The sequence below is a fragment of the Gracilinanus agilis genome, chromosome 5, assembly GCF_016433145.1.
Source record: "Gracilinanus agilis isolate LMUSP501 chromosome 5, AgileGrace, whole genome shotgun sequence".
Lineage (NCBI taxonomy): Eukaryota > Metazoa > Chordata > Mammalia > Didelphimorphia > Didelphidae > Gracilinanus > Gracilinanus agilis.
Window position 1 is genome coordinate 309,870,737 of NC_058134.1, and position 14,127 is coordinate 309,884,863.

A 14,127-nucleotide genomic window follows, 5' to 3' on the forward strand; every position below is an offset into this window, starting at 1 on the left:
CCGCCACCGCCGCCTCCGCTACCGCCGCTGCCGCCGCATCCGCCTCCTCCTTCTCCTCCTCCTCCTCCCTCGCGCTTCTCGCTCCCTCCCTCTCTTCCTCCCTCCCGCCCGCGCGCGCGCGAACCCTTCTCCCCCCCTTCCCTTCACCCTCTCACCCCCCCCTTTCTCCTGGGAGAAGCTGTGCGCGTGCGCCGGAGGGCTGCGAGCGCGAGCTCCGAGACCCGCCGCAGCCACCACCGCACGAGGCACCCGTAGCCTGCGCGTCCGTAAGTAAGCCGGGAAGCGGAGAGGGCCGGGCCCTAGGGGTGGTTGGACTGTCGTTGGGGGGGTGGGGGGGCGGGGCCAAGGCTTTGGGTCTCCCCTCCCCCCTCGGCTAGGGACTCCTCCTGGACAGAACCCCGAGCCGGGGAGACTGAGGCAGGATCGGGGGCTCTCAGCCCCCTCCCCCCCAGACGTCAGTGGCGCCCCCGAGAGCCACGTTCCTGAGCCGCCTGGGGAGCAGCTTGCCCCTGTGCTGCCCGTGCCTTCCAGCGTCGGAGGACACTTTAGTCTGGAGCTCCTCTGGTGCTAGGATCGGCCTGTTTACCAGAACACCCCCCGCACCCCCCCACAGGCCTGGCCATGATTGCTTGGTTGAGTCAGAACCGGGGGTGTGGTGATGGGGGACCTGGGGGAGCTGCTCTCACCCCAGAGGTGTGCTCATTAAGTGCACCCGACACAGTCGCTGCCTTCCAAGGGCTCCTAGGGTGTCGGGGGAGATTCCTCAAGGCCTGGCACAGTAGCGTGGGGGGGGTGGTGAAGCTCCAAGATGACTTTGGGCAGCGCTGGAGGGGTGGCCCCACGCTTTCTCCATAGCCAGGCAGGAAGGAGCCTCGGGTGCCCTTCTCTGAGGGTGAGAGCACAGGCTGTTAGGTATAAGCTGGTCCCTTGGGCATGAAGCTGGATGGGGCCAGAGCCGCAGTCTAGTGTCCCAGCTGTGATCAGGAGCTGAGCAGGCCCTGGGGGAGGCCTTCTGGCCCCATGCTCAGTGCCATCTTGGTATTTGAACCCAAATCCAGTTTCCTCTATGACAACAAGAGAGTTTTCTTGGATTCCAGTGAGACACGTGACTGCTGCTGATTGGTTCAGTTGAGGGGCGGGAGAGAGGGTGCTTGTAAGGTTGTTGGGGTGTTCTCCTTTGGAATCCAACATTCTCCTAACTTGACTGCCCTCCCCTTGCCTTAGGGTAGACATGTCCTTTCAAAAACTCCAACCTCCTGTTTGTGGCTCCTAGAAAAGGTGGGACCCCAAGACAGCTAGCTGTCCTTTCACTGGGCTGTGTGCCTCAGCCTTCCTGGCCAGGTCTGGGCCCTAGTCTTGGAGAACTGGTTCTTTCTGGAGGGCTTTGTTCCATGAGTGGGGCCAGCCTATTGTGATGTTGGCTTTTGTGATGTAGGGTCTGCCTGCTGCCTCCTGCTGTCCCTGCTTCCTGCCTTTAGCCCTCCATGGGGATGGCCGCCTGCAGGCTCTAGGTGACACCTCCTTTTCTCCCTTGCCACCATCAGGCAAGCCAACAAAGGCATTGGGTTTCCCCCTTGGATGGATGGTATTAACCATTTAGCCCTGCTTGGGGGAAGGGAGTAGGAGAGCTGGCCCGGAACAGTCAGTCATTGGTCCTGTGTACCCTCTTCTCCTGGATCTTCACCCCCCACTGACACCAGCCTCCACTGTGTCATAAAGTTCTGGCTGGGAAATGAAGGAAATCCTGCGGTTCTGTCTGTTTGGGGCCCAGCCAAGAGAGTCAGGGGCAGCAGAGAGAAAAGGGCAGAGCCCCAGAGGTAGCAGTGAGAGTGGCATCTCTTCTGCCCACCCTGTGCCTGCCCGGCGTCTCGGGCCGGATGTGATGCCACTTTGCCTAGAGTTCAGCCTATGGAGAAAACTGTAATTTGAGCACAGTCAGATCAGTTCTCACGGAGAGTAGGAGTTGGACGCTCACATCTGGAAGTGATGATGCCGACGGCTCACCCCAGCAGACAGACCATCCTTTGGCCTGAGCTGACCTGCACATGGGGACCTGTTGGGGATCCCACCTCAGCTCCTTGCTACTTTATGACCTTGGGCAAGTGACTTCACCTTTGGGGCCTCCATTCTGTTGTTCAGTGAGAGGAGGGGGTTGGACTAGATGGTCTCCAAAGTCCCTTTGACTCTGAATCCTCTCTAACAGCACTACCCTTCTCCATCCTGTGAAGCCCTAAAACACTCCCTCTTTCAGGAAGCCTTCCCCATTCTCTGGCCTGCCCAGCTCCCAAGTCAATCTCGAAGTGGCATAACTGTCCCATATCATGATGGTGTCTTAGCCCTTTAACTAGCAAAGGCTTCTTCAGCTCTGGTGTTTCTCCCCAGGACTGAGCTCTACACAGTAGGTGCTCATTAAGTGTGTGTTGCTTTAGGGGGAGCATGTGTCTGTCATGTTTAACACCCTGCAGCCTCTCTCTGCTTTGGGAAAAAGAAAGTTAAGGCCTTGGTGTTGAAGCCACCAAATCTGGCATTTAAGACGGACTTTGCTATTTATTAGCTGTGACCTTAGGCAAGCAGGGCAGTTTCTCTGAACATCCTTTTCTCTGTTGAGTCAGTGGGACTAGTGATGCCCGGTATACTTCACTGAGGTATTGCGGGGAGGGCATTTTGTGGAATGGGAAATACCATCCAAGTGGGCTGACTCTCATGATGGTTGATGCCTTTCTCCACAGCCTGGGGAGGAAGCTCCACAAAGCAGCAGCAACCATGGCATCTGAGGATATCGCCAGGCTCGCCGAAAGCTTGGCCAGAACCCAAGTGGGCGGAGGACAGCTCAGCTTCAAAGGCAAAAGTCTCAAACTCAACACAGCAGAAGATGGTGAGACCCTCGTCACCCACCCAGTTGTTCTACCCTCTCAGCCTAGATGGGGTCTTGGGAGAAGAGCTCGGAATTAGGTGGAGCCTAATGACATTAGAAGTTTTCTAGCTGTGTGACCCTGGGCAAGTCACTTAACCCCAGTTGTCTAGCCCTTGCCACTCTTTTGTCTTAGTGGGGCAGTGAGGTGGCTCAGTGAATAGAAAGCCAGGCTTGGAGGTGGGAAGTCCTGGGTTCAAATGTGGCCTTAGACACTGACTAGCTGGGTGACCCTGGACAAGTCACTTAACCCCCACTGCCTAACCCTTAATGCTCTTCTGCCTTGAAACCAATACTTAGTGCTGATTGGGAGAGTTCTTTTAAAGAATTCTTTTTAAAAAAGAACTATGGGGTAGCCTGGAACTGGCTTCCTTGGGTTCCCCATCCCTCTTAGCAAAGGGGCACTTTGCAGAGAGGAACTAGGAAGCAGACATTGTCTAGAATTGGCTTTTTTGGGCTCCAGCACCCGCTGAAGGGTTGGGCCCTCCCTCTTCCCCACCTTGGGGACATCTTTCCACCCCACCAAACCCCTGTTCTTCCTGGGTGTCTGCCAACAGTCTCAGCCCAGAGAGAAGCAGGGCCTCTTGTAATGGGCACTGCCACAAGCTGCATGGTGCTTATGCCCTGGGAAGCAGCCTTTCTGGCCCAGCATGGCTTCTAGGGATTGGCTGGCAGAGCTGAAGCAGGCGGGGAGTTCCCCAGCCTCCATACCATACTTATTTGCCAGGGGAGCAGGTTTGGACTTGCCCACAAGGCCTGCCTAGGTGGCTTTGCGAACTTGGGGCAGAGTACGTGACTGGGTCTTCCCCCAGTGGGAATAGCAGTATGCTGGATCCTGGCATTCCTGCCCTCCTCACCCTTCTCCGGTATGCCAGGGCAATTAATTACTCCAGCTGGGGGTGGGGGTGGGGGTCACTATTGACCCAGGAAAGCAATGGCGCTGAAACCAAGAACCTGTCAGGGTGGCTGTTCCCTGTGCCAAGGCCAGTTCCACGTTTATTTACTTATTTATTCAACAGAGAACCTGTGTTGAAATCCAGACGCCACCTAACTGGCTACCTCCTCACCTTCCTCTGAAAAGGTGCCGTGTAGGAAGTGGCCATGTTTCTTGCCACCTCAGTGGGTGGGGGAAGGGCTGGAGGGACATAAAAACAAAAAAGAAAAACTGAGGAGGGGAGGGGGATCCAGATCCCAGAGCCATCGATTAAGACCTGGAGGGCTCCTCAGTGAATCCCCTCATCCCGTTTCTGAAGAGTCTGAGGTCCAGAGCGCTTTGGTGATTGCCCTGGGGTCAGCCAGGATTTGGCTCAAGGTCCCTAGCTTGGTGCCTTCTAGGCCCAAGTCCTCAGCTCTTGCTGCTGTTAGCTCATTTGTGTCCAAAGCTCATGAGTGCTTTTCCTCCCAGCAGCCTGGAATGAAGGCCTAATGATCTTCCTTTCTCCCCAGTGGGCCTCAGAGAGTTTAAGGACTTGTTGACAGTCACACAGATTGCATCTGTGGCAGGGCAGGATTCCCACCCAGGCCTTTAGACATCGTGTCCGTGTTGGGCCCTAGAAAGCCACAGTTGGACATTTCCAGGCCCCCTGCTAGGGGGCTTCTATGAGGAAGACCTTTCATAAATCTTCAAATGTCACCAGTATAGCCAGCCTCTGAATCTGAAACCTCAACACTGGGAACAGTGGAGAAGGCCTTTGGGAGCCGCTGAGAAGGCTGAATGGTAGCAGTGGCATCAGGGTAGATTCTTCCGAAGGAGACCAGAGGCCTAGGCTCCAGTCTTGCTGTGTCCTGGTGGAAACTCTGCTAACATCTCAGGGCCCCAGAGTCCCTGGAGTGATGTATTCTTGAGGAGGTGCCAGTTTCCATCAGGGGAGAGAATTTCTCCCTTGGGAATTCCCACAGCTCTGGAGCAGAGCTCCAGGCCATCCTTCTCTGAAGGTTCACAGGCGGCAGTTGTGAGGCAGGAGGCCATTTGGCCTGGGATCTGACTAGCAGAATGCAGATGGCTGGAACTTGGACGCTCTCTTTAGGACCTTGGATAAGTCACGGAGCTTCTCAGTGGCACGGCTCACAACTGAACAGCTTGGCTTTGCTGGCCTGTGCAGTCCCAGAGCCCTGCATCATTGGGCCCCTGTGGTTCTCTGAAGCTTGCTCGTGGTTGCCTTAGGACTAATAAAATGCAGCTTCTCCCCATGGTACACCCAGGATCGGGGAAGCTTGTAACCCCAAGTCAACCTGAAGAGAAAAGGAATTTCTGGGTCATAGAGGCACTGACATAGGCAGGCAGATCTGGGTCTCTGGTCCCAGGCACAATCTTGGACTGACTGAAAGGACCAGGAAAGGACATCTTGTCTTGGCCCTGGCTTGGGGGGCTGGCACCTGCGGTTCCCTCCAGAAGTTCTGCTTGATGGGCAGCAGCTGTGGTCTTCAGACAGTGCTTGCCCTTTCAAGGAGAAAAACTGGGCAACTGGTACCACCACAAGTATCAGGGGCCAGTCTGGATTCTGGGACTGGGGAAAATTACAGAGCAAGGCATGGAATGGTTTCCTGTATCTGTAAAATGGATGCAATGCTGTCCTTCCTCATATTCATGGGGAGAAGCACAGTGAAGTAGTGGATCTGCTTAAGGCCCGTTCTGCCCTCTGTGGGTGAAGGGAGCGCCATCCTTGGCCATGGTCAGCGATCAGCCATGAGTTCACAGAAGGCGGGGAGGGCTCCCTTTTTGGTTTTGAATCTTAGTGATGGATCGATTGCTCCCTGTGGGGGAAGAGCTGCCCTGGCTGCGGTCCTGGAGGATTCCCTTCTCAGCGGTGTGAGCTTCGCCTCTCCCTTCAGGGCCCTCAAGTCTAATGTAAAGGGTTGGACTCAATGGCCGGCCGGCCTGGCCCCAAGGCTTGACATTTTATCCTGAGGCCGTTCAGCTTGGACCTCCCATGATGTGAATGATCACGAAGGAAGAGAGTGCTTTGGGGGCTGCCGACCATTGATGTTCCCAGGCCTGTGGTGACCATTGATGTTCCCAGGCCTGTGGTCCTCGGGCACCTGTCTCCCTGAGGCTCGTGTGTGGCTGACCCATCACAGCCTGGCTGAGGCTGCTGTAGCCTGGAGCAAAAGCTCTGGGGAGCCGGGCTCAGTCCTCAGGACCAAGGAAGTAGGATGGCCGAAATTTTGGGTTGGGCTCCCAGGGTCACCAAGTGCCTTCCTCCCTTTGAGGTGGATGGATGCCTGAGGAGAAGGCACTCTCAAACATTAGCTCACTAACCCTTCATTGACCCCCAGCTTCCTCATTGGCCCCTGGAGTTGAGGATCTTCTGACAGGGGGGCTTCTTTCTTGCATCCCTGCAGCTCAGGAGGTGATAAAAGAAATCGAGGCATTCGATGGCCTGGAGGCTCTGCGCTTTGAAGGCAACACGGTGGGTGTGGAGGCAGCCAAAGTCATTGCCAAGGCCCTGGAGAAGAAATCGGAGCTGAAGGTAAGTGTGTCGGAGCCCACTGGGGCCTTGCCTCCAGGCCCTCCAGCCCCTGGGCATCTTCATCTGACCTGTCAGAGCATCCTGGGGGCTCCTGGGCCTTGGCATCATTCCCTTTGGGATCCCCGAGTCTTTCCATGTGCCCCATGTAGTCTTCCCCCATTAGAGTGTGAGCTCCTTGAGAACAAGGGCCAGCCTGATGGCCCGCACACGCTCTTCCACTCATTCCTTTACCCCCTTCCCATACTGCTACTACTTTGGCAGCTTCCTTGTACTGAGAGCCAGGAGCAAATGCCACGTCTGGGCCATGGAGGGCAAGACCTGAAACGGTGCTCCTCTCCCCTGCCTCCCAGGATAGGGAACACTTGGGGTCAAGGAGGGACCAGTATGCAGGCTCCTCTGCCCCAGGGAAGACTCAGCTAGAGCCTTTGAAGGAAGCCAGCCAGCGGTGCCCAGACCCGAGGTCGTAGTCAAGAAAATATTGGTGCCTGTGTTCTTGGTCTGTTTTATTCCCTTCTGGCTGGAACTATCTGTTCTTTGGGAAGTACCTCTGCAAAATGGCATAATGTGGTTGTCCCACCGGGGTGTTCTGTGCCTATTGCGGTTTCTGTTCTGAAAAAAGAGTGGCAAGGCTGGTGAATGAATAGCTTTCCTCCTCTGACCTGGCCCCAGCCTACCTGGGAGAACAAGGGAGTGGGACAGCCCCCATGCCCTCATGGGAACACACCAGGACCTACCTGCCCCCACCACAGTCTATTCTTGTACTTTCCAGGGAAGAAATGTTTAGAGCAAATGATCTGGACCTGGATAGGACCTCAGGAGGTCATCATGCTCCCTGTTTGTAGAGCAGGAAGAGAAGTGATTTGCCCAGGGTCACACAGGGAATGAGCAGCAGAGCAGAGAGTGGGGGGAGGCCAGCTGGTCCCCCAGAAAGTGGGTGGGCTTAGGAATGAAGAAGGCCTCGGGGCACTCTGAACCAAAGGGACTTGGGCATCTCTCATCTCCCTGGGGCTCAGAGTAGAGCAGGATCCTAAGATTAGAAATAGAAGAAAAGGTGCCAGCCTGTTTGGGGAGTTCCCTGCAGCAGTGAAATCATAGGAGAGCAGTTCCTATTCCTGGGAATGAGTGAGTGAGCAATAAAGGAGTAAAAGAGCTTGGATCAGTCACTTCCCCTGGGCTGGCTCCATGCCAGACACTGGAGACTCCCAAGATGAGAGAATGACAGACCTGTCCTCCCCGAGCCTAGAGGAGAGAGGGGTCATGGGAAGGGAGTTGTGTTCTGAGGAGAAGGTGGGCGAGGGAACATTCGGCAGCAGCTGGCCCACAGTGAAATGGCCTGGGTGAGGAGCAGTGGCCTGGCCCCAAACTCTGATTCACATAATAAAGTATATGGAAAGAGGGACTTTGCCAGAGGAGTCCCAACAGGAATTGCTGACCTTTTGAGCTGGAAAGGGCCTCTTGCCATAACCCTGACATGGCAGTGGTCCTCCAGCTGCCACATGGAGGCTGCCCCGGCCCTTTTGGAGACTCTTTGGAGGCTAGTTCTGTGCCCTCTGTAGTTAACTAGGCACACGGATCTTTATTTCCTCCTCCTCTGAGGGAGATTGGGAGTGAGGGGGATGGAGGCCAATTGTCACCCTGTTACTCCACCTAAGCCTTTTCTTGGCTTAGTTTGGAGGTCCCCCATCCCTCTCTCCATCATGTCTGCCTTTCTGGATAGTGTTGCCAGTGGATTCGTGTAATGGGAGGCCAGAACCCAGATACAGAATGTTCTTGGCATGAACCTGAGTACAAAGGAGACTGGCACCTGTTTTGGATGCCAGGAGCAGTCTTGGGGCAGGCAGCTCTCTCATCCCCCAAGTAGCTGTGGGCTATCTCTGTGTGAGCAGCCAAGTAACATGTCCCTCTCTGTGCTGCTCTTGGGAGCTGGAGGCAGAGAGACCAGGCTGTTAGGACCTGGAGCAAGGCATACAAGGGCCCGATGAAGGGCTCTGAGCTTCCTCCAGCTCTCACACTTTGTATCCCTAGTAGGGGGTTAGGAGAGCGGGAGCTTGAGTTTCTCAGTCATCCCAGCACACTTACCCATTTTTCTGTGCTTTTCCTCTCCCTCCTTCCTAAGCGATGTCACTGGAGCGACATGTTCACCGGGAGGCTGAGGTCGGAGATCCCTCCAGCCCTGGTGAGTGAAGAAGCCAACAGCATGACTGCCATATTCTACTCAGGAGCTCTTCCTTCCCTGAGCTATTCCAGGGAGCTTTGGGTGGCTGGGTGGGAGCGGTGGGGAGCCACTAGGCCTGAGGGTTGGGCAGAGATGCCTGAGGTGGGTAGGCAATTGGGTAAACATTTCCTAAGGCAAAGATGGAACCCAGACCTCTTCACCTGCTTGATCCTTAATCCTAGGGTGGGGAGAAGGGAAGGAAGGAGGGGGACTGGGCCAGGCCAAGCCCTCTGAGGGTGGAGGTGGTGCTTGTGATGGGAATGACCTTAATGGGAATGGGAATGACGCCAGGGGGCGTCCCTTGAAGGCAGTGAGAAAGCCAGGAGCAAATAAATGCACAGTTACAGAATGAGGAGCACTTGGGAGGGCTGGAAAGGTAGATCTTTGCTGGCCCAGATGCTCTGTTCTGGGCAAAGAGGCTTCCGTAAGAGACTTTGCTTTAAAGGAGGCAAGGCCAGCTGGGTGGTTCAGTGGATTGAGAGCCAGGCCTAGAGATGGGAGGGTCCTGGGTTCAAATCTGGCCTCTGACACTTACTTCCTAGCTGTGAGAACAATATATGGTATTGATTCTAAGACAGAAGGTAAGGGTTTTGAAAAAGTTAATAAAATAAAATAAAGAATCAGAGTGCTGCTTGGAGCTGCCAGGGTCAGCAGGCTTTTGTGGGCTTCTTTTTGTTTTGTTTTCTTCATTTTTTTTGTAAAGAGCATTTATTTTCTCTCCTTTCCACCTCTCTCCCTATCACTGAATGACAAAAAAAGAAAAAAGCCCTTCTCCCAAGAACAGGGATCCCAAGAATCCTCCTGAACTTTTGAGCTTTCTTTTGAAGCTCTTAAGTTGAAATAGCTTAGAAGCATGCTTACAGGATAGTGTGCCCAGTACTGTGGGTCTCCTTCTCATCAGCTCTGCGGAAGGGGGTGGGGAGCAGGCTCCGTCTCTGCATTGATGAGAGTCTTCAGGTCTTGTAAAGTCATTTTGTTGTCCCAGTTACTGTAGAAATTGTTCTTTTGGTTCGTCACTCTGCGTCATCCAAAACCATGCTTCATTACATTGTTACACCATAACTCAGTCAGCCACTCCCCTGGTGACAGGCACTCCTTCAGCTTCTACTGCTTTAATTTAACAAAAATATAAACACTTTTGTCTCTGTGGGGCCTTTTCCTCTTCTCTTTGGCTTGCAGGCCTAATCACAGCATTTCTGGGTCAAATTTAGGGACCTTGAAGGCAAGAATTCCAGACCACTTTCTAGAATGGGTCTAGTGTGCCTTTTATCCCTCGAAGCCCCTCTAACGTTGGTCATTTCCCCTTTTTCACCTTCACCTAGCCTCAGAGAAGCTTTCATTGCATTTCACTGGGAATGGGTCTTGGTTAACAAGCCTCTTTGAGCCCAAGACCTACTGACCAACGATGTCCTTGGCTGCCCTCACACGGTGTTACTGCTGCCCTTCTTTTTTACTAATCCTTCCGTCACTGTCTGCTGGGCCAGAACCCACTTTGCCCACGAGCCTTCCTCTTTCCTAGGATGGCCGTGTTTACTTGTGCCCATGAATTACCCCTTTTTGTTTCCTTCGAGAGCTCACTCCATTGGCGATTTCCTCCCTTTCACCTTCAGAATGACCCTTTCTGCTAGCTCTTGCCTGTTGTTTCCTGTGAGGATGCTCAGGTCCCAACCATCCTTGTAAAACCTTCACTTGAACCTCCCGTCCCTTCCTGCACTCCTTCCTCATCTCTTCCTCCCTTTCGCCGTCAAAGTCTTGGGAAGAATCCTGTAGTGTCCCTGCCTCTCCTTCCTTGCCAGCCGCTCACTTCTCGGCTCCGTTTTCATCCTGGTTTGCTCGCTACTTTTATATCAGTTCAGAGACATCTTTTCATACTTCTCTGTATTCATCTTCTTACCGTGGTCGTGATTTCTTCCCGATGACACTTTCATGACAATAATACTCTGTTGCATTTGGAGCATAGGTTATACAGTACTGATACTGGTTTGTTTTCTAGGGCTCCTTTCAATACCAGGGGTAGTTTTCTTGTTTATATCTATTTTTAATGTTCTTTTTTTGTTGTTTTTTTTTGGGTAGCAGTGAAGGCAACGTCTGCTTTGGGGGATTTGCTTGAGGAAGAGGAAATTGTTTTCTTCTGTGTGCATCTTTGTTTCTTAAAATGTATTTCTCATAAGTAGCAGGTGGGGCTTTGTCTTCATATCCACAAGCTCTCGCTCTTTTTCTTTTTATTGGATTAGTTAATCCATTCATATTTAAACTTGAGTTTCCTCCATTTGTCTCAAACAGTAGGGTTTTTTCCAAGATATATTCTCTATAAACTGTTTCTCTTTCTCAATAACATAATACTATTTCTCTCTAGGTATTTTAGTTTAAGCTTTCTTAAGGTGATCCTATTCCTGCTAGTTCTTTTTCTTAAAAAAATTATGTTAGTGGGGTTTTTCTCCCACCTGGCTCCCCTCCCCTGCCCTCCCTTTTGAGATGACAAGCAATATGATGAATCCTCTTCTTCACGTGAAGTCGTGCAAAACATTTCTCCGTCGGCCATGTTGCAAAGGCAGGGTAAGAAAAATGAGGTGGAAAACAAAAGCTCTTCTCCAAGCGCTGCAGCAGTTTTCTGGAGATGGACAGAGAGCATTTCCATCACGGGTTCTTCTGGCTCGTCCTGCATCACTGTATCAGTCGCTGGATCACCGTTATTAATGTTGCTCTTGCTGGATACAGTGTTCTCGTAGAAGTCTTCCCGCAGGTTCCCTTTGGAGTTCGGCATAGTTGTTTTTTTCTTTTCTGCTTCGATTCTGTCGTTTAACCCTTCCTTCCTCTCCTCCCTCTTCATTCGTCTTTGAGCATTTCTCTCCTCGCTTTATCATCCCATCCTCCCTTTCTGGGTACGTCATACCCTCGTTCCTTGGTTCCCAGCCCTCAGAGCGCTCTGTTCTGCAGAACGTCATGGCTAAGCCCAGATTTGCAGGGTAGGGCCCCTTGGGACTGCCCCCTGAGCTGCATACTTCCATTCATTCCCTGCTGCATTTTCTGGTGAGCTCAGAACAGTCGGGTGTTAGTCCTGGCTGCTTGCAGAATAGAGAGTTTCTCAGCAACCTTGTTAAATTGAACCACTGCATGTCTTGAGGTTTATAGCCTTTGGCTTCCTCTCTGGAGTCAGTCTGGTGTTTTCCAGTTAGTTAGCACTTTGGTTCTTGGTGTTCCACAGAAGCTCTGGGCGATCTTGTGTAGCTTTCCATTTGTTGTGTCCCCCTGAGAGACCGTCATCCTTAAAGTTCTCTCTGGCTTCAAGCCCCAGGCTTTGCTTGTCTTCTTAGAATGGGCCTGCTTTCTCCTTCTCTTCCCCGCTTGCTGTCCTTCGCTTTGGGGTATTTGCATTCCTCTGGTTTCTTCGCTGGGACTTGCTGCTGCAGTTTGAACTACTCTCTTCTGTCTAGGATGTCTGCTCTCCCAGTTCTCATTTCTCTTTTAAACTACTCAGGAACAGTTTGTTGTGGTTCCATGTTCTCAGGATCCTCATCAGCTGCTAAATCTTTCAAGGAGGCCTGTTAATGTTGTGCTTATGAGATTTGAGATTTTTTTTTTCTTCCTGAGCTCTGTGGCGATTTCTCTCCCCACCCCCACTTGCCCTGATTGCTCACTTTCTCATTCTCTTCCCCCTGATGGGAGTTTTCTTGAGGCTTGGATCTCAAAGTGGCTCAGCCTCCTCCCATACTGTCATTCCTGGCCTCTGCTCCAAATGACTTTAGGCTCTTTACTTTAGCCTTTGTGGAGTGCCACCCAGCCCCACACGTGCGTACTGTCCCATTCCCTCTATTCCTTAGTTCCTTGACCCAGCATGGTGCCAGGCACTGTCAGGCTGCTGCTCTCCTAACCTGGGCAAATTTTGGCCATTCTGGAAGCCTTTGAGGAGGGGTCAGGAGAGCTTTATTTCAAGCCCAGATGTATGTTGAGCCCTTTGCCATTCCCTTAGCTCCCCCAGTCTCCTTCAGAGCTGTGCAGCAGCACACCTGGCTTCATGGAACTGGAAAGAGGGTGGTAAGGGGTGTCCTCTGGGCTGAGGTCAGCTTGCGCAGTGGCTTGTTCCCCCTTACTGCTGGGAATGTGGTAGGCCGGCCGGGAGGGAGGGGGTGCTGAGCCAACGGAATTAACTAGTACTTCGTGAACTTTGGATTCTTGGGCCTAGACCACGAAGACTGAAATGGCTTTTTCTCTCTTCTGGTACGTGATCTCAATTTTTGACACAGGATTTGAGGAAATGCCTGGTTCTCCTCTTGTTGATCATGTGACCTCGGACCCCCCCCCATCCCATGGCATGCCCGTAACGCAGTTTGCTTCCCCTTTCCCCAGTCAGCGGGCATCAGCTGTGTGCCTGTTTCTTGCTTCCACAAAGAATGCTGCTAGAAAGAATTTCCTGTCTCTGGGGTTCCTCTTTCATTGGCCTCCTTGGGATCTGGACCAACGGAGCTGCGTTCTAGCTTTGGTTAGAACAGTTCATAGCTGCATCCCCAGTGCTCGACTGGTTGGGAGCGAAATGTCAGACGTCAGGGTGGGTTTTGCCTTTCTCTTGTTCTTGGTGATTTGGAGTGAGTATTCTTTCATCGTACTGGCATACAGCGATGCCGTGACACCCAAGTTTCATTTGGTCCATGCCAAAGCTCGTAACTCAATTTGCACATGTCAAATCCGATTTCCTCATTTCAGTGAATGGAAATATGCAGTTCATGTGTTCTGGCCCAAAAAGACACTCTTTAAAAATAATTAATAAATAATTTATAAATAGTAAGAAAGAGCAGAAAGAAATGAACTTGCTTATGCAACATTCTTTACCTTCAAGGTCAGGCAAAGATGCTGGTGGAGAAGGTTTTCATTTCGTGCGCCATCACTTAACCTAACTTACTCTCTATGTGTAGCGCTACATTTAAATGCAAAACTGACCTTACGCCTTAATTCTGATCCGTCACTTTATCACTAACCCGAATTTCTTCATTGAATTTTGGCTGCTGTGCCACACTTGCCTCGATTTCACTTTGAGGCCATTTCAGCAAAAACCTTTCCACGGAAGTTTGTTTCTTCCTCCCTTTCAGAACATCTGGATAATGTGTGAAACAAGTGCCCTTACACGGCTCCAACGCCCAACCTGCTGCAGCTTTTTCTGGGCGGGTCTTTTCAATGAACTGTTTAGTTTTTTCCTAAATCTTCAACATTTCCTTAATCTCACTCCCCGCTAAGTTCCTGCAGAACCTCCTTTGGTGCTGCAGCAACTCCTTCAATTCCCCCATTGTCAGGACCCATGGTTAAAGGTGAAGAAATTTGCCCAAGAAACTGATAACAAAGACAGAAATAAAGAAGAAAGCCAAAGCAATTCACCACCGATTCTCACCTGGCCAGATTGTGAACTAGACAAGACAGTCTTGTGTAACTTGGGCAGGCTGTCTGGTGGAGGGTGGCGGAAGCTCGGGATTCAGACATCTGCTCGGGGCTGCTCGTGTAGCAGAGTACCGCTGTAGTTTGGGAAACTAGGGTTTCTGCAT

At 52.1% G+C, this 14,127-nt stretch overlaps 1 protein-coding gene across 2 annotated transcripts in view; it reads left to right on the forward strand.

Annotated features, from left to right (window-relative positions):
* Nucleotides 1–14,127, forward strand: part of RANGAP1 (Ran GTPase activating protein 1) — a 32,151-nt gene that overhangs the window by 5,127 nt on the left and 12,897 nt on the right. The window contains exons 1-4 of one of the 2 annotated variants that reach the window (XM_044677296.1): nt 190–266; nt 2,730–2,875; nt 6,254–6,381; nt 8,498–8,557. In XM_044677296.1, the coding sequence (XP_044533231.1) occupies nt 2,764–2,875; nt 6,254–6,381; nt 8,498–8,557 (300 nt within the window). In that variant the 5' untranslated portion in view covers nt 190–266; nt 2,730–2,763. Of the gene's footprint in view, nt 1–189; nt 267–2,729; nt 2,876–6,253; nt 6,382–8,497; nt 8,558–14,127 lie in introns of those variants that run through there. The other variant, XM_044677297.1, reaches the window with a different exon arrangement.